The sequence below is a fragment of the Carcharodon carcharias genome, chromosome 9 (assembly GCF_017639515.1).
Source record: "Carcharodon carcharias isolate sCarCar2 chromosome 9, sCarCar2.pri, whole genome shotgun sequence".
Classification (NCBI taxonomy): Eukaryota; Metazoa; Chordata; class Chondrichthyes; order Lamniformes; family Lamnidae; genus Carcharodon; species Carcharodon carcharias.
The window spans coordinates 42835317-42863300 of record NC_054475.1 but is presented as its reverse complement, the minus strand read 5'-3'; the positions used below and the strand labels follow the sequence as shown (position 1 = coordinate 42863300).

At 40.3% G+C, this 27984-nt stretch overlaps 1 protein-coding gene across 1 annotated transcript in view; it reads left to right on the top strand.

The window, feature by feature from the left end:
- The window catches only part of ppfia4 (PTPRF interacting protein alpha 4), a 632398-nt gene that overhangs the window by 580219 nt on the left and 24195 nt on the right, over positions 1–27984 (top strand). Inside the window, exons 18-24 of the mRNA XM_041195183.1 lie at positions 304–333; positions 3665–3804; positions 6209–6381; positions 12633–12726; positions 18525–18606; positions 20587–20787; positions 24643–24705. Of these exons, the coding sequence (XP_041051117.1) occupies positions 304–333; positions 3665–3804; positions 6209–6381; positions 12633–12726; positions 18525–18606; positions 20587–20787; positions 24643–24705 (783 nt within the window). The remainder of the gene's footprint in view (positions 1–303; positions 334–3664; positions 3805–6208; positions 6382–12632; positions 12727–18524; positions 18607–20586; positions 20788–24642; positions 24706–27984) is intronic.

Sequence of the window (27984 nt, the reverse complement as noted above, 5' to 3'; positions counted from 1 at the left end):
ATAAACGTTGACTTGACTGTAAAATTGAGGGAGCAGCACTATTGATGGGCAACTTTTCAGATTGAAAAGCATCTGAAATGGCTAATTTCTAATGCGTACTTTATAACTGATTCCTCATTGACCTCAGACTCCCTGATATTACCTCTGCTTGTCCTGCTGGACGGGACTCCTCAGTTTGGGGTACATTGCACTGTTATCCCCAGGTCAGTGCTGATATCTTCATGGCCTGAGTTGATGTACTTGTCTAATTTACCTTACCTTACTGATTGTCTTTCTCTCCTTTCTCCTGCGACCGACGTTTAGCCTAGCGACTTAAGGAAACACCGTCGGAAGGTAATTAGAATTGATGGGCGGGCACAGTTATTGGCATTTTCCCTCGTGATTTATTTCATTTTTTTATGCTCATCTCCTGGTGACTCATGCTAGGGTTCAATTCTATGGGAAGGGGAAACTATTTAGTGGCAACTTCACCCCAGTGACCATGCTTCATGTCTGAGCTTAAGGAGATGCAAGGTATTTGACTGTGGAAGTCTGATTGTGCCTTCCCTCAATGCTGTACATTCCAAGGGTCAATGGCTAGCCACAGCAGTGTAAATTTGGCTGATATTTCCAATTCTCCTCAGCCTGGGAACCTGGCAGGCAATTGCAGAGCCCCAGAACCACTTAGGTTAACATTAATTAACTGGGATCAGATCAGGGATCATGGGATTTTGCAGATCTGTATGACTCAGTCCCACACCTTATAATGTCTTTGTCAACTTTATTCTATACTTGGGATAAGCCGTTTTTTCCCTCCTGTTTCTATTCTCTTTATTTTTGTCCCTTTCTTTAACCTTCTCTACTCTGTGGAACGTAACGTTTCTTTATTCCAATGGACAAGCCATTCTCAGTGCCACCAGTAATCGTGCCCTCAGAGGTCACTGCCTTGCACACTTGGCAGCTGAGCTGCCTTCACTAACCAGGCCATTTTACACTTCATTTTCCTGCTATTCCTCACTCCCTGTCTCATCACATTGGGTCTTTTTTATGTGATTAGTTCTTACACTAGAAACCTATTAAATAGCACAATGAAGAAAAAAACTGTTCCTGTGATCCTTTGTGATATTTTGCCCTTATTGTCTAATAAAACCTGGTCACCTAACCTTTTCCTTTAGTCTTGCCAGGGATCTAGAGGTAATGGGCCTGTAGGGAATCTGCATACTATTATTTCTGCTTTTGCAATGTTATTTCAAATGGTTGCAATCTTGTGTTTTAATCTTGATCAAGTAATAAATGTTATGTTTTGAACAAGCTCAATTAAATGGAAATTCTTACACTAGAAACCTATCCTTAGCCTGAGCTTCACTGATCTTAACGTCATGTTAAAAATATAGTTGGCCATTGGTTCAGTTTATAAGATGCTTCTGGTTCTCTTCTATGAATGTTAGGTTTTACACTGAATAACTTCATACAAACATGGCTACTTTAAGAAATAGTTTCCCATTGCAGCAAAAAATAACCAATGTGGGATAAGTATCCTGAAATCTGTTTCTTCGCAGCACTTTCCTGCAAGCATTTTAATTTACAAATGTGTGGAAATGGGCTATATATCGGTGTGAATATTCAGCTGGTTGATTAAAAGTTGCAGATATCATGTTAACAACTAGCGGGATGGAGTTGAATCCAAACCATTTAACCATGTTTTTTTTTCTGTTTCAGGTACTAATTTACTGTGCATTTCTAGAATTTCTGTTTTCAACTATAAATGTCCAGAATTTGAATTTTTATTTCTCTTTGAGTGTAAATTGTAGTTTACAGCAAATAATATTTGATTTGAAACAAAAACAGAATTACCTGGAAAAACTCAGCAGGTCTGGCAGCATCGGCGGAGAAGAAAAGAGTTGATGTTTCAAGTCCTCATGACCCTTCTACAGAACTTCCTGGATGTTACTGGGTCTGAGTGGATCAGCTGCCCATTGCTTAAGCCTGCTGACCACAGAGGAAGAAAATAAAAATGTGAAGGTACATTGTTATTCTTCCATTAACTACCTCTACTCTATGACAACCATTGTGTTGTCACACTGTGGATGAGCCAGACATTGGGAAGACCAAAGTTCTGTGGAAGGGTCATGAGGACTCGAAACGTCAACTCTTTTCTTCTCCGCCGATGCTGCCAGACCTGCTGAGTTTTTCCAGGTAATTCTGTTTTTGTTTTGGATTTCCAGCATCCGCAGTTTTTTTGTTTTTAATATTTGATTTGAGTTGTTTTTCCCTAGATTCCCCACTAAGTTTACAAACAGTGCTGAGGAAACCCTTGGCCTCATCCCCTCACACCCAATCATCTGTCCTTATTAAATTAATTTCTGTAAATTCTGTCCCTCCTATCCTGAATTAGTTTGCTTGTTACTGTGCTGTGTTTTGCAGGTGCCATTTGCTTATTTGTACTTCATGCAAAGACTAATTCTTCACATGTGAGCCTTAATTTTGAATGCTGGGAGAGCTATTCAAATAATATGGCCCTCACAGCTGAGTCCAATGCTGTATTCATGCACTGGTGCATCCTGCCAACAGGCCCCTGGAGTGACTGGTAATGGGGGATGCCTGGTTGATTTTGTATTTGCCTCACATGCACAGAGATGCTGAGGTCACTTGTCCTGTCCCAAAATAAGCAATTTAGCACAGACTGGCAAATTATCCTGGACTTCACTGGTTCTGAGTGGATCAGCTGCCCATTGCTTAACCCTGCTGACCACAGAGGAAGAAAATAAAAACGTGAAGGTACATTGTTATTCTTCCATTAACTACCTCTACTCTACGACAACCTTTGTGTTGTCACACTGTGGATGAGCCAGACATTAGGAAGACCAAAGCCACCAAATCTGGCCCATGGCAAAAAGTTCTGTGCACTTTCCCCTAACTCAATCTCCTTCCCTGTCTCTTTTCTCAAGCTGAACTGGGTCAGAGTGTAATCTCATATCACCCAGTTTTGGTATTACTGATTCCACCACCATTGAAACCATTATCCAAATTTTCGTGGGCTCCAAACTTCTCCCATCCTTTCTTATTGTTTACTAAGCTTCACTCAAGACAAACTCCAAGTCATAACCCCTCCGTCTGTTTCAAGTCCCACATTTAATTGGCTTGACCATTGCTGCCATCTCCCTTGAGCCTCTGTCCTCCAATTCCTCAAATTCCACTTTCAAAAGTCTCATCTTTGCTTACAAATCCTTGGTTTCTCCTTACCCTGCCTCTACTGTGCCCAGTCAGTGCTTTTTTTTTCACCCTCCAGCTCCAGGCATCCCTTCTCCCTCATTCATCCATTCCATTGTGTGGGCCCCCTCTTTGGAACTCTCTGTCTAAATGATTCCACCCTGGCACTCTTCTGCTCAACGCCACAGAAACTGTAGTTTCAGCCATGCTTTTAAGCATCTCTTCTAAGTCTTCTATTACTGTGAAGAACCTTGTGGTGTTGTCCACATTACAGTTTAGATGCAAGTTATTGTAACCCCTGCACCTCCAGTATTAAGGGAATCTATATTCTAGGTTGGAAGAAAATAATACGGACTGTTTTTATAATAAGTGCTGTAATTCACCTGTTTTGTTGTTATATTTGGGCTATTAGACTGAGTTGCCAGTCCAGCAATTCTGTCACTACACTCAGTTTACCTTTCACTATGTGCTTTAGTCTTCAGTGACTAGGGATGACAACCGTGAAGATAAAACCACAATCAGATGTGAAACATCCCCTCCTGCCTCACCGAGAACCATGAGGCTGGAAAAGCTGACGCACACACTCCAGTCAACCAGTCAAGAAGAAGGTCGAGGGTGAGGAGACTTGCATATTTTTAAACCACGTTTCACGTTTCAAAAAAACTCAGAAGCAAATGAAATTCAAGATGCGCAGCGGTCCTAGAGATGTAGCATGTGTCCCTGATTTCTCCCGAACAGAGTTACAATAGCAGCCATATGACAGTAAGATAGATACAGAACACACAACCCCAATACATAATTTGTCCCATGTGTCACTAGTATCCAAGTAATCCATGTCTGGGTTTAAAAAATTTATATAGTGCTTTTCACAATCATCAGACATCTCAAAGTGCTTTGCAGCCAATGAAGTACTTTTGAAGTATAATGTCGGAAAGGTAACAGCCAACATGTGCACAGCAAACTCCTGCAAATATTATTGTGATAATGACCAGATAACTTCTTGTTGTGATGTTGATTTGAGGGATAAATTTAGGCAGGACACCAGGGCTTCCCTGCTTTTCTTCAAAATAGTGCCATGAGATCTTTTACATCCACGCAAGTAGGCAGATGGAGCCTTAGTTCAAAACCTCATCTGAAAGGTAGCACCTCCAACAGTGTAGCACTCCCTCAATACTGCATTGGGGTGTGAGCCTTAATTTTTGTGCTCAAGCCCTGGAGTGGGACTTGAGCCCAGAAACCTTTGACTTAGAGGCGAGAATGCTAACAACTGAGCCACGGCTGACATCCTCACCCGTTGAAACAGCTCTGCTTCCTCTATACCACATACTGTTGTTATTTTCTTATTCAAAAATGCTTTATTTGCATAATTTATTCAGGTGTGAGAACATGGGATCATTTCCTCCTCTAGTTAGTCTCAGGAAGTGCCTCTGAATTCTAAAATGGTCTTGTAACAGTTTGTCGCAGTCTATCTTGGTGACATTTGAATTGTAAATAAAATTTTAAAACCAGCATTTCAGGAAGGAAACAAAAACACAAAAACAACAACTTGCATTTATATGGCCTCTTTGAACATAGGAAAACATCCCAAGGCATGTCACAGGAGTGTTATAAAACGGAAAAAGCAAAGTACTTTCATATTTGCACCAAATACTAAATTTGGAGTGGCAGAGGAACAATAAGAAGGACATTCAATCTATAACGAGTTATTCGAGTATCAAATTGGTCGGCCTTATGACGATGCTAATTGAATTTCCATGTGTTTGTTACTTTTGGCTGTGAAGCACCTCCTAAAATCAATCCTAAATTGCTGCAACCTATGCCTTCCTGTCTGACTATTGTGGTTTAACTTTTTTTTTATCCATTCATGGGTTGTGGGCTTCACTGGCTGGCTGGGCCAACATTTATTGCCCATCCCTAGCTGCCCTTGAGAAGGTGGTGGTGAGCTGCCTTCTTGAATCACTGCAGTCCATGTGGTGGAGGTACACCCACAGTGCTGTTAGGGAGGGAGTTCCAGGATTTTGTTCCATTTAATCTAGCGTCTCTGGACTGTAGAGGTCTGAAGACCTTGTCTGTCTTGCCAAAACCTGACAAATTTGGAAGGCAGGTTTTGTTTTCCATGTTGCATAGATTTAAGTTTCATGTGTCTTTCCTCTCTCTAGATGGGAGAATGTTAGTTGTGGGTCAAGTATCCATGTGCCCAGCTTCAGTGAAGCTGGGCGGGGGATGATACAGGGACTGTCAATGGAATTCAGTTTGTTACTTCAGTATGTAAGAACAGGAGTAGTCCAGTCATTCTATCGAGCTAGTTTGGCCTTCAGTTAGATAATGGTTGATCTGTACCTCAACTCCATATATTTGCTTTGGTCTCATATCCCTTTATCTTTGCCGAACATTACTCTATCAATCTCAGTCTGAAAATTTTCAACTGATCTAACCTCAACAGCATTTTTTGGGGTTGGGGGCTCCAGATTTCCACTGTTCTTTGTGTGAGAAAATTATTCCTGACTGCCCTAGCTCCAATTTCAAGGTTATGTCCCTTTGTTCTGGACTGCACACCAGAGGAAGTAGTTTCTCTCTATTTCCATTATCAAATTCTTTAATCACCTCAATGAGATAATCCCTTAATCGCCTATGCTCTAAGATAGTCTATCCAATCTATCATTGTAATTTAGCCCTGGTATTCTGATGAATCTGCATAGCACCCTCTCTAAGGCCAATCCATCATTTCTGAGGTGCAATGTTGACTCTGAGTTACTTAGAATATGTACTGTGACTGCTATATTAAGTGCTCTCAAAACTGAGCAGGTGTTTAAGTGTCTTCTCTTTTATCAGCACTCCAGATTATGATAGAATTAGCAATACTCAATGGCAAATCTTTGGATACAGAATCTATTAAAAGTGGAAACAAACTATCAATAATTGCTCCTTGTGTATAAGAGGTAACCTTTCATTGTGTAATGTATCCTCTCATGATTACCTTGCTTTGTTTTTGATCCCTATTGTGGTTGTTGCTCCTCAGCACATTGACAGCTGAGGAGCTGGCTAGCAATCCCAGCAGCAACAACAGCAGCCAAGACTCACTGCACAAAGCTTCAAAGAAAAAGGGCATCAAATCGTCAATTGGCCGTCTGTTTGGGAAGAAAGAGAAGGCGCGTCTGGGCCAGCTCGGAAAGGAAATGGCTTCAGTCCATGGTATGTCCAACTGGTTTTCAAAGAGAGAATTAAATCTCTGAGGATTCAGTGAGTTTCTTCAGTGTGAGTCAAATAAACTAGGAAGGTCCAGTCTGATTAAGGTGATTCTCTTAGTCAGGGAGGTGATAGTGTTATTTAACTAGCTTCCTAGTCCTTGGATTCAGGAAAGGGAAATCAGCCAGGGCTCCTTTTCCTGCTGGAAGTGTACACAAGATATCAGACTGCCCTAGATGTTTGAACACCTGCTGACACTTACTGCCAAAACACACACATGAATAATGGTGTATGAATAAATAGAGACAGGGACAAGATTGGTGAAAGTAAAAGTAAATGAAATGAGATGCTATCCTTTCAGTTCATCCATTAATATCGGACCACAATAGCCCTTGTCAAGCCAGTCTGTAAAAAAAAAAAAAAAATTGGAGGGTGGCTGGTTTCTTTTCTCTGTAAGCAGCGTTGGCAGGCTAAAAACCCCCCAAACAAAATACCTCCAAATACCACCAGGAGATGGAGGGAAAATGCAGAATGGAAGTAACCAATAACTTAAATCCAATGACCCTTTACTCAGCCATGAATGAAATAGTTTCTGACAGACAACAGAATTGCATGGCAACCTATTTCCACTTCATCCCATTCGTAGTTGTATACTCTGCCGGTATGGCTTCATGATGCTGATATTTTCCCTTGATTTTTTTTGTTTTGCTTTTGGCCTTTGGAAGCAACGTTACAGAAATACTCAAAATGCTGACTGTAATTTCATCAACAAATTAGTTTTGCATATCCAGAAGCTTATTGCTGAAGTAATGTCAGGGCATCTGCCACAGAGAACGTGGGGATCTCGGTAAGTCTGCTGGAATACTGATATTGGAGAGTGGGCATTGGGGGTGCTGGAGGTACTGGTGTAACTGCTCTGATGGAATACTTACAGCTTTTAGAATTTGACAACTGTGATCTTTCACCCTTATTCATGTCAAGTTGTTCTTGGTTTTTAATCTTTTGCTCCTCGTGCGTATGATACTGGTGTTTTACTACACCTGTTCTCAGCTGTCTGAGAAACAAACTTTGACTTGTGTTTGGGCGCAGGGAATGGTACGCTTTGTATTTAATTTGACTTTTCTCTTTTTAGTTCTGTTTGCTTCATGAAATTCTGAATTTTTACATTCATAGCCTCTGTGGTTATAAATAGAGCCCAGTGTCAGAAAATCAGTATTTTTACTATGTGTGAAAAAAATACACAGCCACTTAATTCAATTTTGTACTAAGAGTACAGTTCCCATTTATTGTGTAAGCTGTTAAAATGTCTGACATGGTTTGGTATAAATCTGTCTAGTTCTGTAACTTGGCACTATTTAAATGCCCTTCCTCTCTGCGATCTTTATCTTGCTCAGGTAGAGTTACCACATGTTTAAGCTGGCATGTGTTTACCAATAAGTTTAAGTTAGTGCAGTACATTCGTTGTGACGCTGGCATCAGTCACTGACAAATGTGCAGTACATTTAATGGGCTGAAACTTCTGAACTCCCCAACATTGGATTTGGGTGGTATCCCAAAGATGTGTTGGGGAATCCCTCTTGGAAGTTCCCAAGTAAGGGTTTGCATGGCAATTGCCCAGAAGTTCACACTTCCTCTGGACAATTGCCCTGCACTGAGAACCATCCGCAAATGTGATGTAAACCATAAACTTTGGATGGCTCCGCCATCCACTCAGAAAAAGTTGGAAGAATAAAAGACTCTTCTAACTTCTGGAAAACTATTGTAAAGACCCAGACCAACCTCACGGGACTCCCCCACACTCCCAACCCCCTCCCACAGGAGTCCTCCAGGCCCCCCACCCCCAGACTCTGACCCCGCCCTCCGATCTCTGACACCCCTCTCTGATCCTCCCCCTCCGATCTCCGACTACCCCCACCGATCTCCACTCTCTGAACCCCCTCTGATCTCCAACCCCCCCACCCCGACCTCTGACCACTCCCCCCGCAACACTTGATTCTGCCACCCCTTCACCCCTGCGACCTCCAACGCCCCCATCCCCCTGAAATCTGACCTCCCCCCCACGCAGCCCAAGACCGATCCCCCTCCCCAACCCCACCTCTCCGGAACTCCACCCACCACCCCCAGAACCCAGCCCACGGAACCACATACCCACCCACCCAAACATCCAACTGACCCTAATCGACTCTAACTCCTGCGGCCCAGCACTTTCCAATGCTAGTTGGAAGTTACGGCCCAATATGATTTATATTGTTGCGTAGGAACAGGAGAAAGCCATTCTCCCCCTTTAGTTACTTGTGTTCATGTGGATATAAAAACAACAGGAGTATACCATACAGCACCTCAGGTCTGCTCTCATTCAGTACCAACATGGCTGTTTTCTGCTTCAACTACACATTCCCATCCACTTCCCATATCCCTTCATTCCGTGAGAGACCAAAAATGAATTTATCTCAGATTTGAACGTACTCAACAATGGAGCATCCACAATCTTCAGGGAGAATTGCAAAGATTAACAACCATCTCAGTGAAGGAATTTCTCCTCATCTCAGCCCTAAATGATCAAATCCTTATCCTGAGACTGTGCCCCCATGTTTTTGACACTCTAGCCAGGACGAACGACCTCTTGGTGTCTACCCTGCCAAACCCCTTCAGAATTTCTTTTTATACTTTCATGGGGTGTTGGAATTCCTGACTAGGCCAGCATTTATTACCTATCCCTAATTACCCTTCAAGTGGTGGTGAGCTGCCTTCTTGAACCACTGCAATTCATGTGGTGTAGGTACATCCACTGTGCTGTTAGGAAGGGAGTTCCAGGATTTTGACCTAGTGACATTGAAGGAATGGCGATATATTTCCAAGTCAGGACGGTGAGTGACTTGGAAGAGAACTTGCAGGCGATGGTATTCCCATGCCCTTGTCCTTCTAGATGGTAGAGGTTGTGCATTTGGAAGGTGCTAACGAAGGAGGCTTCGTGAGTTGCTGCAGTGCATCTCATAGATGGTGCACACTCTGCTACTGTGATGGGAGGGCGTGAGTGTTTAAGGTGGTGGATAGGGTACCAATAAAGCGGGGTGCTTTGTCCTGGATGGTGTAAAACTTCTTGAGTATTTTTTGGAGTTGCACTCATCCAGGCAAGTGGAAAATGTTCCATCACACTCCTGATTTGCACCTTGTAGATGGTGGACAAGCTTTGAGGAGTCAGGGGGTGAGTTACTCGCTGCAGTCTTCCCAGCCTCTGACCTGCTCTTCTAGCCACAGTATTTATATGGCTGGCCTACTTCAATTTCTGGTCAATGGTAACCCCCTCGGATGTTGATAGTAGGAGATTCAGCAATGGTAATGCCATTGAATGTCAAGTGGCAATGTTTGGATTCTGTCTTATTGGAGATGGTCATTGTCTGGCTTGTGTGGCACCAGTGTAACTTGCCACATCAGTCCAAGCTTGAATATTGTCCAGGTCTTGCTGCATATGGACACTGGCTGCTTCACTAGCTGCAGATTCACAAGTGTTGCTGAACATTGAGCAATCATTAGCAAACATCCCCCCTTCTGACCTTCCGATGGAGGGAAAATTATTGATGAAGCAGCTAAAGATGGTTGGGCTTAGGGCACAAACCTGAAGAACTTCTGCAGTGATGTCCTGGGACTGAGATGATTGACCTCCAGCAACTACAATCATCTTCTTTTGTGCGAGGTATGACTCCAACCAGTGGAGAGTTTTCCCCCTGATTCCAATTGACTCCAGTTTTGCTAGGGCTCCTTGATGCCACACTCAGTCAAATGTACCCTCTATGTCAAGGGCAATCTCTCCCACCTCACCTCTTGAGTTCAGCTCTTTCGTTCATGTTTGGACCAAAGCTGTAATGAGGTCGGGAGATGAGTTGCCCTGGTGGAACTCAAACTGAGCATCAGTGAGCAGGTTATGCCACTTGATAGCACTGCTCACGATTCTATCCATCACTTTGCTGCTGATTGAGATTAGATTGATGGTGCAATAATTGGACAGATTGGATTTGTCTTGCTTTTTGTGTACAGCAATTTTCCACATTGCCAGGTGAATGCCAGTATTATAGCTGTACTGGAGCTAGTATAGCTAGTTCTGGAGCATGAGTCTTCAGTACTATTGTTGGAATGTTGTCATGTTCCATAGTCTTTGCAGTAACCAGTGCCGTCAGATGTTTCTTGATATCACATGGATAAATTAAATTGGCCGAAGACTGGCATCTGGGAAGCTTGGGACCTCAGAATCTTATATATTTCAATGAGATCACATCTCAATCTTCGAAACTCCAGAGAGTACAGACCTATTTTTCAGCCTATTGTCATAGCCAACTTTTGTTATACCGTCTCCATGGACATAGAGACCAAAACTGTTCAGAGTATTCTCAGTGTGGTCTCACCAAGCCCGTGGAATTGTAGCAAGATTTACTTATTCTTGTACTCCAATCCCCTTGCAATAAAGGCCAACAGACTATTTGCCCTCCTGTTGGTTTCCTGCTGTACCTGCATGCGAACTCTGTTTCTTGTACAAGTACACCCTAGTTTCTCTGAGCATCAACATTTATAAATTTCATGTCACTTAAAAAAATTCTATTCTTCCTACCAAATCAAATAGCCTCACATTTCATCTACCACTTTGTTGCCTACTCACCTAACCTGCCTGTATCTCTTTGCAGCCTCTTTGTGTTCTCCGAACAGTTTACATTTCCACCTAGATCCATATCTCTTTTTGGCCTTATCTGACAAAAATCTATCAATCTCAATTATGAAAAATTCAACTGACGTCCTCAATAGGTTTTTGTTCTGATCATTTTCCAATCTTGTCTCTGCCTTTTTGTTAAACTGGCGTATTGCCCGTCTTTGATTGTGACTTTAAACAATACAGGCCAGCGAGATCTCTGGTTCAGTTCCTTTTGTGCTGAATTAGCTGATTTCAGCTCGGATGATGGTCCGGCATTAGATTCTGTTGTTACTTTGCTAACTTAGGGAGCAGAATATGTCACCAGGTTTTCTACTCCTGATCATTGTGAGGATACAATTGCATTAAGCCGTGATGCCTTTCACAGCTGAGTAGACCACCACTCCTCCCGATTGAGACTTGTACTTGAGGATGGTACTAAAGAACCTCTAATAACAATGGAATGGTATGTCATTAATAATGCATAGCACTCAACAGAAAAGGAGCAGGGAAAGGGAATTGCAAGATAAATTGGAATGAGGAAAATTATTCTGCCTATGATACTGTGACTTGTAATCTTACCCAGTCAGCATGCTGGACCTAAAGTGCACTGGGCATTATATCTACATGCAAGAATAAAATTGTAGCATTTTTAAAAGAATGTTTAAAAATTACGCTGTATATTTTGCATATGGGTAAATGTACCTATTGTTTTCTTCTCTCCTCATAGGATATGGATATTTTGGTGAGTAAGAACAATGTAAATGACCTGCTTAGTGTGTTCAACATTTTCTTCATATTAACAGTTTAAATAATACGGTGTGAGCTTGATGGGGAGAGAGGTGATTTTAATTTGTTAAATGATACATTTGGACTTTTTTGGCAATGATTTATGGTGATGTAATAGGATAGCACAAGAATCTAACATACCTTTTACTGTTACTGTTAAAACCTCTGTTTTAACAATTGGGAAGAGGGTGCTCACTTCAGAAGTACTCAGAAGAGCTAACAAAACCCAGAAGAGGTCAGTTTTACTCTATGGGAAAATTCTCTGTTATATTTTTTGCAGTTAACCTGACGAGTCGTTTTCTTTTGGTTACTTTTTTTGGGTCATAGAAGATTTATTCTCCTTTTTGTAGGTCATTCTCTCACTTCCCCACTCACACTGCATACCTAAATATGAAGAATAGCAGCCAGCCTGCTGGCAGACCTCTTGCAATGACACTCCCAAGTCTTCTTTAAGGTGTTCAAGAATGGCATGTGCCATTTGCCCTGCCCATTTTATCTTGATTTCAGACCTTCATTCAGTGCAGTGCACTGACAGCACGGCTGAGAGAGAGAATGTGCCACCACCAGAGTTGTGAGCATAAATCCACATCCTATTGGCAAGGTATTGGTGCATCAGCATCTTCTACCACTGCAGTCCTATTACTTTTGTAACATCATATGTCCGGTTGCATCTTTATGTTTTATTTTGTCAATAGATGTAGGAATCCGACTTTCATTTTTTTAATTGGATCTTGGATTAAAATGAGAGTATGATTAATGTTTTCCTCAGTATTCCTTTATTGTTAACTAGGTGGCATATTGGATACAGAAATAGGCATCCAGGACTCCCTTACACTGGGTAAGCTTGGAACACAAGCAGAGAGGGACCGAAGGCTAAAGAAAAAGTAAGTTTCAAGTCATTTTTAAGAAATGTGAGAATCCTAAACATGTTTTTGTTTTCATGATGAATTGAATAGTATTTGTTTATTTATGTTCAATGAATGTATTGGAAAACCTGCACTCAAACTCATACCCCTCTCCTTGACCCACCTGCATCACACACAATTCACTATCCATTGGGGTAGTTAGATAGCCAGCTGCCAGGCTTTGCTGTGATACAATTCTCAGTGCTTTTGTTACTGGTGCCACAATCCTATCAGTACTCCTTGGTAACATCGGCGGTGAAGAAGAGTCCTCATGACCTGCTTGGTAGCCTGGTACTAGGGATCTATTGATGCCCCTCTGTATCTTAGTGCTCGCATCCTAATGCTCCTCTTCCCTCTGTGAAGTGTGGTACCAAGACCCTGCCTATTCCTCTTTGTAACCTGATGACATGGGTCTACCACTTCTCCACAACATATTGCCTGGAGTCTTGCCATCTTCATGTCGCTTCATGTCAGGAGATGCCTTGATCCTTCACACTTCCTTTTCTTGCCTGTGTAAATTAGGCACTGCGACAAGCCGACCAAGACTGGGACCCATCATTTGTGGAATCCTGATTGTAATTTGTGTCTTCCACTGTATACAGCGAGGGATCTTCAGAACAGCACAATGCCCCAAGGCCTGAAACTCCAATTTTTGTTAATTATTTTTTTAAAGTTTCACTTATGTATCTTGAGTGGATCAGCAAATTAAGATCGTTGTAACCTTTTATTTGATCTCATATTGTACTTTCAAAGTAGAATATAAATATAAAATAACCTTGGCTGAAAGGTAAACTCAGTGTATGAATTTCTTATACTAATATGAATAGTCCTTTAGCAGTACAGATCTTGAGTATTGCTGAAAAAAATGACGTCAAAACTTTTTGTTTTGCACTCTTCAGGACACTTCGCAAGAATATCAATAAAAGGGGAAAATGATCATTTATACTGTATGTGAAGAGAGTGCTGATTGGTTGACAAGTGGACTCTGATTGGTAGAGGTGTTGCCATGGCGAACACACCAGTGATAGTGACTGACAGTTAACTGACAAACATTGTTTGAAATTTAAACCAGATAGCATGACCGTGATTGGTCAAGGTATTACCCTGAGGAATGAGACAGTGAATGGCTATCACTAATTTTGTTTAGCTGAAACAGGCGCGATGTGTGTACATGTTCTGTCTGCAAAGAGCAGGGCCTTGTGTATTACTATATGTAGCTTCCAGCACATGCAAATGCATCACACTGTGAGCCCGACTGACAATCTTAAATTGACTGTCAACGTAATTTTTAGCAGACTCAGGATTACTTAGCAAATGTCCAATCGCTGAATGAATTGATGGGATGCTACCATCAAGTCAAAAGGATGTTCTGCCTATCTCACAAATGAGTAATGTGGTATGTGAATTTCAGTGCCAGTGTGATGCTGGGTATGTAGGCTGTACATCCCAAAGACAGGCAATCGTATCAAATAGTGTGTCTCAGCCACTGTTTGCAATGGGCAAGGTACAGGCCAGAGAATTACGCTGACAACCAATTTAAGATTGTTATTCGGGCTTGCAGTGTGACGCATTTGCTGGAAGCTACATATATTAATACACAGGGCCCTGTTCTTGGCAGACAGAAAGAACATGTACACACATTGCGCCTGTTTAAGCTAAACAAAATAAGTGACAACCATTCCACAGGGCAATGCCTTGACCAATCAGGATCAAGCTGCCTGGTTTAAATTTCAAACAATGCTTGTCAGTTAACTGTCAGTCACCATAATTGGTGCATTCTACATGGCAACACACCGAACTGGGTCTACTTTCCAACCAATCAGCACTCTCTTTATACAGTATAAATTGATGTTTTCCTCTTATATTGGTATTCTTGTGCAGTGTCCTGAAGAGTGCAAGATGATAAGTTTCAACATGTCTCTTTTTTCAGCTATTCTCATATGGTTCATATTGACTTAAACCTGTAGGGACCCGCTGGAGAACTACAGCCCTTGAACAGTTAATTTCCTTAATTCTGCCTATGTCGCCTGGTATGTGGTTTATTATATGATCATTGAGGCAGCTTCTTGAGTGACTTTGACCACTGTGTGACTGAGAAAAATATAGTCCATTGAACTTCATTAAAAACATCGAACAGAATGAGAGTTTCTGATGTTTTAATATTTTTTTCCATTCCAACCAGAAGGCATTACCTCTTTAGCTCTCATCTTTTTTCTTGATTTTTGCACCAGTTTTGTTTGTTGATAGCAGCTAGTAGCATGTTTGCTAATTTATTTATTTTCTTTATTCCTTCTCCATTAATTCATTCCATCCACTTATGAACAGTCCTGGGTAAGTTCTGTTCAGAGTGCATTTGGATTAAATGCATTTTTCTTCCTCTAGCTCTTTTAATTCTGATTTTTGCGCTTTGGTTTTTTGGATAACAAGCTGTTCGGTTTCTCAGTGTGCCCTGGAAACCAAAACCTGAGTCTTGTTGGGTGAATCTCACCAAATAAGTGCAAGTTCTGCACTCTTTTTACTTTGTTAACTGCTGACTAAATGCAATTAATTTCTTCATCCTCTCTATAAGTAATCGGCATTATTCTCTGCCAGAGAACATGGTTCAGAGCAACTTTTTTTAAAGCCTGGTGTGACTTGCTCCCTCTGTTTTGAAGTGCTTTAACCTCTACTCAATATCTTTCCACAAGGGCACAATAAAAATTGTGATTTTGCTGTTAACATCAGTTTTCAGTTAATGTCAGTTCTAATAACCTAAATGCTAAATATCTCTTGATAATATGAAACATTTTTATTAGGTCCCTGGGATTGAGGCTTGTCGAGAACCAAAACAGTACCTTAATGCGTACCTTGAGGAAGTGAATATAAATGAGCCAGCCTACAGGTTACAATTGATGATGAAAACAAAGATTTGTTTAGCTTTTGGGATCTGTTGACAGAGTGAAGTCCTATAGTCTGGACCAGTGACTATGCAGAGCCAATTCCATGCACATCCATTTTTGTGCCATGTTTTTATTTCTTAGTTCAAGTTAATGCCACATCCATACCTATTATGCTAGATGCTATGCCAAAGCATACTTGTTACACTTGTTTAACCTTAATGGGTTAGGTGTGAAAAACAACTTAGACATCCATTAATGCTATCCATGACATCTTTTCCCCCTCCCTGGTTGAAGTGGTTTATGAATATGTGAAGACCAGAATTCATTCACAGAGTAATTTATTCCAGCCTTCAATCTTGTAAATCACCAACGTTCAAATGTAATAAAAGCACAGAGGGCCAATCGATATTTGATAAGAGAAACAATGGCCTAACATTTCAAGTGGGCCCCTTCATCTTGGAAGCACATCCCAGTTCCAGTACGAATCAGCACTGAAAAAAGAAGGTTGATTTAGCCTTCAGCATTACCAGCTTTTCTAGGAGCTATTTTTATCTTTCAGAATTGGCCATTCCATGCATTCTAATCTATGTTAATCTTGCATTAGTCCTTTGGTTAGGTTTTCTACAACAGAATTACAGTCTATCCTCAATACTGCACAGCATGCCCTCTTAACACTTACTTGACTTCTGACTTGAGAAAATCAGTGTTTTGATTACAGAATTGATATTTTGTGCTAAAATGTTCTTCCTTTTGAACCGACGATGTCTTTTCAAGAAGGAGAAAATCATCAAACCATTGATTGGAGGAATTTGTGACTTGTGTGGCCTATATAACAGTGTAAGGCTGAGAGAATCACACTCCTGAAATCAACTCAAATTTTAAATCCTACACCTGCAGTGTTAAGACAGTTTGAAGCAGCAGGCTGCCAAAACCTGACTCCACATTGCTTGAATTCTATTTGCATACAAAATATAACTTGTTCAGGAAGCACGGCCTTTAACACTTTGTGACGCAGGTGAATGTTTAACTTATTATTGTGCACACCAGTGATGATGGATTCAAGCAAAATCCTGGACTTTTATTTGATGTTTCAAGAAATGAGTTTTATCTCTAATCTCCATTGTAGTGCAATACTCTTAACTGTTCCAGCTTGTTGTTCCCAATTCTTAACCTTGTATCATAATTAAGATTCCTGTTTGCGATATGGCTATGAATAACCCTCAATGTGCTAAGAATTATGCTGACACCCAATTTAAGATTGTCAGTCGGACTCTCAGTGGGGCGCATTTACATGTACATATATTAATACACAGGGCCCTGTTCTTTGCACACAGAATATGTACATACATTGCACCTGCTTCAAAATAAATGACAACCATTTGCTGACTCATTCCTCAGGGCAATGCCTTGACCAATCGGGGTCAAGCTGCCTGGTTTAAATTTCAAGCAATGTTTGTCAGTTAACTGTCAGTCACCATCAGTGATGCATTCTCCATGGCAATGCCACTTTCCAAGCACTCAGCACTCTCTTCATAAATGATATAAATTGTTGCCTTCCCCTTATACTGTATTCTTGTGACTGTCCTGATGAGTGCAAGAGGTAAAGCTTCAGCAAAATCTCTTTTTCAGCAATACTCAAGTTTTGTACTACCAACTATTTACAAAAATCCTTGTAGTTTCAATAAGAAGTAACATTTCACTTTTTAGCTCCACGTGCCCTTATTTAGAGTTGATGGTTAAACCATGAACTCAAAGAGAATATTGAGATGAAGTCTGTTTTGTTCTTGAGAAGTGGCCCATAACTTATAAATGAGAGCACCATGCTAATTCCACCTTTTTTGTGTTCGTGGCAGAGCAAACAGTTGCTGTGCTCCAACCAACCTATAGCCTGGCTCTGTGTCGTGGTGCTTTGGAATAGGGATAGGTAGAAAGATAGGTTTACTGACCCGAGACACAAGATGGAATGGAGGATGAAGAGACAATCTGTGTTGAGCAAAGACTTTGGGTTTCCTGGCTTATGAAAGGATAGCGCACAAAACAAAATTCCTTCCTTTAGATGCGTTAATTATTAATATCTCAAATTTTGCAGCATAAAGAAAGGCATGAGGCAATCACATTGCTGGCAGCTGACCACAAAAAAATTACCGACTTTTGAGTGGAGACTTCTTGCCATTGGATGTCTTTTACAGCATGACACCCTCTACAGGAGATCTGTGAGCAACACAAGTAACAGTGTGGCTCTTCAAACAATAACATTGAAGGATCCTCATTTGAGGCACGCAGAGTCCAAAGTAGGAAGTGTAAAGCAGAATATGTGAATTAGTTTAAAAGATATATAGAAAGTAAAATAAAGATTTGGAAATACAGATAGGATTAAGGGAGAGAGATATGAGACACAAACTAAAAAAGTAGACATATTTTGAAATCTCCAACACTAGTTCTCTTCAGGGGGATGAGATTTTTTTAGGGGGGTGTTCACTAATCATCACATAGCACACTATCAATAACTCCAGAATGTATCAGCTTAACTTTTTCAACTATTTTTAGTGTGGAATTAGTGGGTATGTATCCTAGATTCAGACCACTGCAGTTGTTTCAATGCTGAATCTATCCTTGAGGACTGCAACAGTTTGTCCAATGGAGGATCAGAGTACCTCTGGCAGCAACTTCTGGAATTCTGTGTTCAACCATATAAGTTCGAATATCAGAAGCTGCTCTTCTATTTACCCCATAATAATGGAGAGCACAAAGAGCTTCACAATTACTATTACAGCAAAATCCAGTCTGGTATCTTTGCAGCCATTTCAGAGATTTCCAAACTGAGTTGAATCCTGCACATAGCATTTGGGGAGGCATTAAACAAGGTACATGATAAACTGATCTATAATTATTTTCTAGGCATGAGCTGCTGGAGGATGCTCGGAGGAAAGGTATGCCATTTGCACAGTGGGATGGACCAACAGTGGTATCGTGGCTAGAGGTAAATGTCTAGAGTTGTCATGCACGGATTTATGAAAATCCAAGCATTAAAATTGAGAACGCAGATGTATTGGCGCTTCACATTAATTACCCAACTTTCAACCTACATTTTCCTTGACTCAAATTCAAACTAAATTGTAGTGCAATTTGCTACATTTTTCTTGGACTGCACTTTCCAGTTAAGAATGTGACCAATGACCTGAAAAATACATTTAATTCAAGAAGCCATGAGAAACAATAAAAATTGTTCAATCTCGTATTGTTTTCTAAGCCATTGTAAGATATTGATATTTTCTGGTTGAATTGATTGTATTATGAGCCTCTGCAGCAAGACCTTCTCTTCCCACCTTCAATCTTCCCACCTCCAATCATTTCTTCAAGGATTTATCTTCCTCATTTATGTGGTGCTCCTTGTTCACATCATCAGCAAACATAGGGACAGCTTACACCGCTGACACCCAGCTTTACCTTTCTGCCACCTCTCTGCTGCGAGACTGCTTGTGCAACATTCAGTTTTGCATGAATCTTAACTTCTCCCAGCTGAACATTGGAAAATTCAAACTCATCACCTTTGGTCCCTCCCCACCCCCTCCAACCCCAATCAGCTCCACTCTCATGCCAGTGACTCCATCCCCAGCCCCAGTGACTGCCTCAGACTGAATCATACTGATTGCAAACTCTACATCCTCCTTGATACCAAGAGCATTTTCTGGTCCTATATCCTTTTCATCGTAAATACCAACTCTTTAGCATCACCAATCCTCTGCTCCATCTCAGCCCATTCATCCTAAAATCATCATGCATAACTTCATCGTTTCCAGACTCAATTCCATAGATGTTCTCCATGCGAGTCTTCCACCTTTCACTCCCATAAATTGCAGCTTGTATTAAACTCTGTTGCTGGTACCCTATCCTGCACAAACTCCTGCTCACTTATTGCCTCCGTTCTCTTTGACTTACAATGCCTCAAGTTAAAAATTGACAACCTTTTTTTAAAATCCCTTCACACTCAATCTTGTAATCAACCTCCACCTCCCAAACGCAATGCTCTTCTGACTCCAACTTTTTTGCATCCCCTCTTTGGCTGTGCCTTTCCCCATCTCAGTCCCAAACTCTGGACTCCTTCCAATCTAAATGCCTCCAACTCTCCACCTTCTTGTGTTCCTTTAAAATCCTCCCTATAATTTGCTTCCATCTCCATCTGATCTTTTCTTTGTCTCAGGATATACATGCAAAATTAACACTTCAATGTTTTTCTATCTCAAAGATACCTTGAAATTTCTTCTTGTTTGTCCACTGCAGCAAGCCCCCATTTTATTAACATGGCATTCTCAGCCTGCTACATGTTGTTGGAGAGATAAAATCTACAGTTTAATGTATTTGCTAAACATTCTGGTAATTTTCAGAGATAGAATAAGCAAAGAAAGTGTGTATCATTTTTGGATAGATAATGTCACACCCAAGTCATGTACTGGTGTGTTTTGTCATTGCTCTGGTGAGTGTATTTGCAAGAAAACAGAAACACAATCATTCGAAAACATTTTTTCATGAATCAGTGCCCCTTCCTAACTCTGAAACAGGCTGGAAATGGTAAGCTTCCTATCTGAGAAGATTGTCCCTTTATTTGTCTGTTGTCTGTAGGTTAAATGAACCATCTGGACCTAAAGTGTAGCAAAGGGGAATGTCAGACTGTAGCCCCATGCTGAACAGAATTTTCTGGACAGAAAATCCTGTGCAATGTGTTGTCCTCACTGTCCAACTTCAGGTTATGTAGGTTTACTGCCATAATTAATACAATGGGTCTATACAAAGGCCACTGAAGGCTAATCTCTCCTCTGGTCCAAAAAGTAATAGTGATTTGAGTTTCCACTGCAATCGGACCGCATCAAAATAGAGCATGCTTTGTTTAATAAGGGAAGGTGTCCAGCATATAAAGCAGGAAATAATGTTAATTTTCCATCTTTTCTGTAATATTAAACAGCTGTGGGTGGGAATGCCAGCCTGGTACGTCGCTGCTTGTCGAGCAAACGTGAAGAGTGGTGCTATTATGTCTGCCTTGTCTGACACAGAGATACAGAGGGAGATTGGAATCAGCAATCCCCTTCATCGATTGAAGCTCCGACTGGCAATACAGGAAATGGTGTCATTAACAAGTCCATCAGCACCACCTACATCAAGAACGGTAGGTTAATGGCATTAATTTTGGAAATGTTTGTGCAAATGCTTGGAAGGAATCAAGTATTGTGAAAATATCTCCATACTTGAATGGGGAAGATGGGTTCTTATCAAAAAATATTCTATGCTGGTTATAAGGAGGAAGAGTAATACCTGGGTGCTTTAATCAGTTTAAGGTTTCCAATTGCAGATTAGAGGTTGGATGCAGTTTTTGGCAATTAAGTGCCAACTTGAACAGCAAATATGACTCCACAGCTTTCCAAATACTACCATTAGAACTCTGGAGATGCCAGTCTTTATTGGAAATATTACCTGATAATTGGCCACTTACTTGACTCGATTGGAGTGCACTGCTAATATGGAGAGAGTTATGATGACCTGTTCCAGTTTTTTTCATTATATACATGGCAGTGATGAATAGGAATATTTGGACAGGAAAAGTGATGTTGGGGAAAAGAGATGTTAAATTGATCAGTCTTTGGCATAAAGTGAAGGTAACTGTAAGGATAGTACTATAAAATCATACACTTTCACCATTGGTGTTGGATTCAAGAATTTTATCACCACGTAGAATTTGTAAATAAGTGGGAGTTCCAATATATATCAAACATTTCAAAAACAAACTTCACAGTCTGTCACAATAGGAGGATAAACAGTAAATGTTAATGACATAACAAGTGATTCTAATACATTGTGAAATGAGTTTACTAATGATTTTAAAGCAGTTTTAATCGGCACAAATCATGGGCTTGATTTTCTCTGTGGAGGCGGGCACCCGGGTAGCCTGAGACAGGAAATCTCCCAACTCGGCAGACCCGGTTTAGACCCAATTTTCACTCTGGGGAGGTGGGGCTAGGATAGAGTCGGGCCTTCTGACCTCAGAGGCGGATCGTAGGTGGCCATGGGGTGGGGAGGAGGCAGGGCTGTGGGTGATGGCTAGGATGAGCTGATTAAAAGGGCTGCCTTGGTTCTCTGGGATTTTATCCCAGTTGTTTTAGAAGCTGTTGGGTCCCCTAGCCCTCACGTCTCACACCTCCACTCACCCCATGACCCCTCCTTAACAACACATACCTTCATGCCACCTCCATAGCTTGTCACCCAGTATCCACCATGGACAGACCTCAAGTGCAATGAGGAAATCAGAAAAAAGCTTCAAACAATCTAAGATAGCTCTCACTCATACATACTTGATAGCAAAAAAAACTCCCATCCATGAAACCAATCCAAAGTTTGAAAATCTCCTCAAGTGGCTAATGTCTTGTAAAAACAAACTTTTATTTAGATTCCACATTCAAAGACAGACAATCTTTTAATAACCTCTCTAAACTGTCAATCAAACTGTGAACTCAGAACCCCTTGCTGAGATAATTGTAGCTTTTGAAATTCAGCCAAGAATTCATAATTACATAATAGATCTTAGAAAATGTCAACAAAGACTGAAAAAACTCAAAATCAGCACAAACAGATGGTACTTTTTTTCTAACCTACAGCAGATGGGCTGTCAATTAAAGCAGTCTAGCTGAGGGCTTTTTTAACTTTCACTGACAACTTAAACCTGTTTTCCTCAGGTTTAAACAGCAAGGGATTTTTAAAAAATCTTCAGATCATGGCACTTAAACAGACATTATCCAACCTTCAAGAGCATTTAACGTCTACTCCATCAATTTGTGGCTCCCACATTGAGTATCAAGGCCCTTGTAACAGTCAAAATGGGATCTCTTTGAACTCAGTATTAAGTTCAAATGGCCCTGCTTAGTTCGGGTTTCCCTCCTGTGTGATTCATGCCCGCCCCCTTTCCCCTACAGGCAAAAGTTGTATCTGTCGGAATGGGAACCGGACTTCTGCATCTGGGCCCCGCCCATCATACTTAAAGGTGCGTGGAGTCTTTCCAACTCTGAAAATCTGGTCCATGTCTTTGGTCTCCTTATCATCCACCAAATAATCCACTCCAGAAACAATAGGGCTACAATTATATAAAAATTAACAATTTTTGAGCACATATACGAGTCCAGTGTGTGACTTTAGTTCTGGCCTGCTCAAACTTTATGTCCAACATATTTTAGTCCAGTCTGGTTGTTTCACGCTCAATAATATCATTCTTTTGAAAATTGTAAATTTGTAATAGTGATTATATTTCTGTACTAAAGAAAAAAATAATAAAACTGAATAATGCCCCCAATCCAATTGAAGTTTACAGTTATATTATTGAAGGATAGAATCACAGGAGTGATTTGAAAGCTGTAAAGATGGTTATAAAGTGACTTGTAGTTTATGATGTCTGAATCCTTCAATTGGATGTATTAATAATGCATACAGGTAATGGATGTGCTTCTATTTAATATATTTAACCTATTTAAAATTGTATTTAATATGTATTCAAGTGTTTTATGCCCTTGTATTTATTAACACCAGTTTAGAGTCATGTAAAAGCAAATATACATTAGATTGGGAATTCAAAAGGACTTGATAAGTTGTAAAGGAGCCCTTCCACTAAGATTAGACACATGCCATGTTCTAAAAAGTAATCCTGTATCAAAATGCAAAACAAATGGGCTCATCCAGCTGTATTGCCCATTGAGATAATGCAAATAGAGGACAGTTTAAATTCCTCCACAGCACTTCAGTGTAATGAGCTGCTGTAATGTATTTGCCAGTGCGTGTGTATTAGAATTCTGAAGGGCATGGTGATGAAAGGTTCATCCTTTGGACTTGTCAGTGCTGCAAAACACAATTGCACAGACAATATATGTGGCATGGGATTGCACTTACAAAGCATCATCTGGCTGGGAGTTTGTATGTGCCAAACAATTGAAAGTGCCCTGAACTGAAAGCGTGGAAGTGTCGGTCAAAGGAGTGAATGTCTGGACTATTTACGTGCCATTGGTGCACGGCACTGGGAAAACCTGTTATTTCTTTTGTTGATTTGCTCAATTATTTCTGATTTGAAAGCTTGATATACTAAGTGTAAATAAGATACCATTTAAAGGAGGGAAATATCCTGTTCAGAGGGATTTATAAAAAAAAAATTTCCAACATGTTTCCTAAAGCATTAGTGGAAGCTGAGTGTGAAGGAAGAGAATAGCAGCTCAGAATTGATCTGGAGACAGATTGGTGGAAATGGATAACAATGGAAAAGGCATCCTTCGAAGGAAGGCTCCTCAATTGGTATTATAGAGAATCCATTCAAATATTTGGGGCTTGAGAGAGGGGAATGGGATTGTTTAAAAATGATTGTGAAAAAAAAACCATCACTGCCCTGGGACTGATGCTTTTGAACTTTACCCCAGTGTTCAATTTTCCTCCTTTCAATGCAGAAAACCCAAACCCTTTTTCATTTGCTCCTATAATGTTTTGTTGATTCGTAGTTTAGTAAGATTTTCATACTCAGGTCAGCTTGAGTGTAAATACAAATCACAGTAATCTCTAACCCTCGTGAATTACTTTTGGAAGATCTCAGCCAGACTGCTGGGGCAGAATGCTCTCCAGATATGGAGCGGTCCTTTGGGGAGGGAGGTGAGACCTGTTGCACCATTCCGGACCTGCGATTGTGCATTTGCTGCCAATAGATCAGGAGTATTCCCAGCATTGTGGCCTGCAGCTCAAACTCTCCTGCATTCTCTTCGCAGGAGGGAAACACAGTTTGGGGGATTGGGCATCTATCTTGAAGGGAATGAGTGCTAGTGAGATTTTTGAAACTCTTTATCTGTACAGTTTTGTGGCATTTATTCTGGCAGCAACATTGCATGGAAAGTGTGTGTTTTAATGAACTATCTCTTCCTTCACTTCTTCCTTTTGTGTAACACCTTTTTCCTCTAACACTGCTTACTGGACTATCCTTGTGCTGTTTGGGCCTTCCACTTAGTCCTCTGGAAATGTCTGGGTGACTCATGAGGAAATGGAAAACATGGCGGCTTCAGCAAAAACGGTTAGTCTATCCCTGTCCAACTTTGTTGTGCTGCATTGAAGAACCATGTCTCCATGATCATTATTTTCATTTACTCTTTCCAAAACCTCTTTTATCGATTCATTAATAAAAAATGAAATTTGCTATCTACAAGGAATAAGTACTCGTCTTCAATGTATAGTTTATTTGCTTTATGATGAGGTAAATACTTGCTCATTTAAATTAACCTGTATCTATCTTAACAATTGTGTGAAGTATTCCGGAAAATATAACTCCTAACATCAACATTGAGAGCAGAATGATTTTTAGAAATACAGAAATACCACAAATTTTGAAATTCAATTGACTTAAAAGAAGAAAATGATGATGTGTTGAAGATAGGACAGTGGTTTATGACTTAGTATTGCTGAGTAATTCTTTGCACGGGTGAGTAAAGGCCAGATGCTTACCCCACATGGAGAAAGGAAAAATTAAAAGAATCATCAATAGCTATTGGTTCAAAGGTAGTGTCAGCAGAGGTCGGGGAGGAAATCATCTGTCTATCATCATGGATTGATGCAGGGTGACCTGAAAAACACAAAAAGAAATAACGACTTCACAAACTCAGATGAAAGGTTCAAATATTTCACTACTTCAAATAAAGTGACATGAACTGTTCAACACTGAAGATTTCAATTAGCTAACTTGTTTGTGTTAAGTTGCTGAAAAGGCTGAGCGACTTGGCAGCCCAGTGGATTGGAACACCATCTCTTTCAATTCACCCGCTAAGTTTGGATGAGGACGGTCATTTCGTCTCACCCTGTCAGTGTTATCCTAGAAATTAGGATTGAATCCTTGATTAATGTGTTGAAAATCCCATCAATCTGCCAGATGTAGAGTTGATTTTAGCCTTTTCAATCAAAATAGTCCATAATTGTGTGATAAAGTGCCAGCCAGTAGATTTTTAGTTATGGAGGGTAAGTACAGAAGATCGGTTTATCAGAAAATGCTGTTAATAAGGCTGAGGTTAAAGTCTGTTGTTAAACCATAGTGGAAGGATTTTGACTCTGTGTCTAACACATGTCTATCTTGACTTAGGAGTGTTTGATTCTGACATGATTGAGTAATAGAAAGTGGTTTTTTTTGTCACCTTAATGAGCACATTTAAATGATTTAACAAGTTAATTATGGAGTTTAAAATTTCTTCTGGTTGTTCCTACTGAGGGCGAGAGATTATTATTTTAAACAAGATGTAAGTGGAGCATTTCTCCATGAGTAGGTTTATGCACATCTGTTTGTGGAACATTTGCTTTGTTTTGTCATTTGTTTTATTGTAATGATAGGCAGTTTCAGTCCTTGTTGTGTATAATTCATGGTACTTGTTTGCAGGCTCAGTAATTTCCAGTAAACTAATTTTGTAGACAAGGAAATTACAGGGAACATTTTTTTTGGGTGATACTTAAAAAATAAACTGATTGATACCTGACTTAACATAAGGCTGACAGATACTTGATGCAATGCAAGTGCCCAACACAGAATTTCCTGTCAATTCCCTAACAAGTCATTTAGTATATTCACATAATATAAGCCTCATTTATTTTGAAGAAGTTCTAGTGTCCATTGTAAATCAGATTTCTGATAACAAAGTCCAAGTAAGGAGCTCCTGGCAAGAGGTACATACCTATCATGCAACTAGAATAGACTACTGCATAAAAAGTGGTTTTGGCGATGAAGTTTGACAGGGACAGTCTGCACTGAGTTGAACCCTTTCTGCAATTCCCCCAGAGAATAAAGCTACATCTTTACAAGCAATGTCGTTAGAATGTACATTGCCAGACATTTAATAGAGGCAAATAATTTTAATTCTTTAAAAATATTAATGCCTTCCACAAAATTTAGAGCCTTAACGCAGATCATAATTGTGACAAACCACATTGACCCTTAAGACCATTCAAACAGAATCATAGAATATTATAGCATGGAATGAAGTCACTTTAAGTATTTTACTAATTCCCTTTTGAAATTTATTACTGAATTGTTTTCCTCCATTCTTTGAGGTAGTGCTTTCCAGATCATGACATCCTGTGTAAATTTTTTTTCTTCAAGTCGCCTCTGGTTCTTTAGCCAATTGTCTTTTTCCTATCGTGGCTGGATAGTATAGAACTTGAGTAATACTTCATATGTGCCCTCTGGTTACTGACCCTACACCCACTGGAAACACAGTTTCTTCCTATCTAATCTATAAGAATCGAAATAGTCATTTGGTAGTATAGAATTTGAGTATTGCTGAAAAAAGAGACATGTCTAAGCTTTTCACCTTGCACTAATCAGGATACTTTGCAAGAATAAGGGGAAAACAACAATTTATACTGTATGTGAAGAAAGTGCTGATTGATTGGCAAGTGGCATTGCCATCTGGCAGACTGACAGCTGCCAAACATTGTTCGAAATTTAAACCACGCAGCTGGACCCTGATTGGTTATGGCATTGCACCCCTAAGGAGTGAGTGAGTGAATGGCTGTCACTGATTTTTGTTGTTTTCCTCATATATTGTTATTCTTGCGAAGTGTCCTGATGAATGCAAGACATAAAGCTTAGACATTTCTCTTTTTTCAGCAATACTATCAAGGAAGATCTCAATTTTGAACACCTCTATCAAATCTCCCCTCAACCTTCTCTTCTCTGAGAACAACTCCACCTCTTGTTTCTCCTTGTATGATCAGGATGGGGAGGAGTGTGCAGTTTACCTAGATCCACTGCTGCACAGGTCGTATCATTAGTGTAAACGTTTAATTCACTCACCAAAATGGCCACTTGGTTACCTTTGCTACTGTTAGACCCAGAATAAAAGAGACATTAACCAGGCTTCTTCCAATAAACTCAGAATGATTGATTTATTATAAAACAAAACTTATTTTTTAAAACCAGTTGCAAGAACTGGCTAACATACAATTTGTAATTTGAAAGTGTATCTATATATCCCTTTTAAAATTGCCCAGCATGCGCACGCATAACACACACGTGCAAATACACACACACACATGCATAAAGGGCAAACAAATAGGGTATCTGCAGAGATGGGCGGTTGAAGAAAAAACTTTATAAAACGATAAAGTTTGTGGGGTTTTGACACTGTCAGTCTAGTGCTCCCTCATGTGAGGACGGGTCGCTAGTTCCAGTAGATGTCTGGAGGTTCTCACCAATGGAGCTTCAGCATGGAGAAAAATAGAGCCAGATCAACCCTTCTCGTTTAAGGCTCTCAGGTTTCCAAATGCAGACAAGTTCCCCTGAGATGTGGGTTCATCGCTGAATACTGAGGAG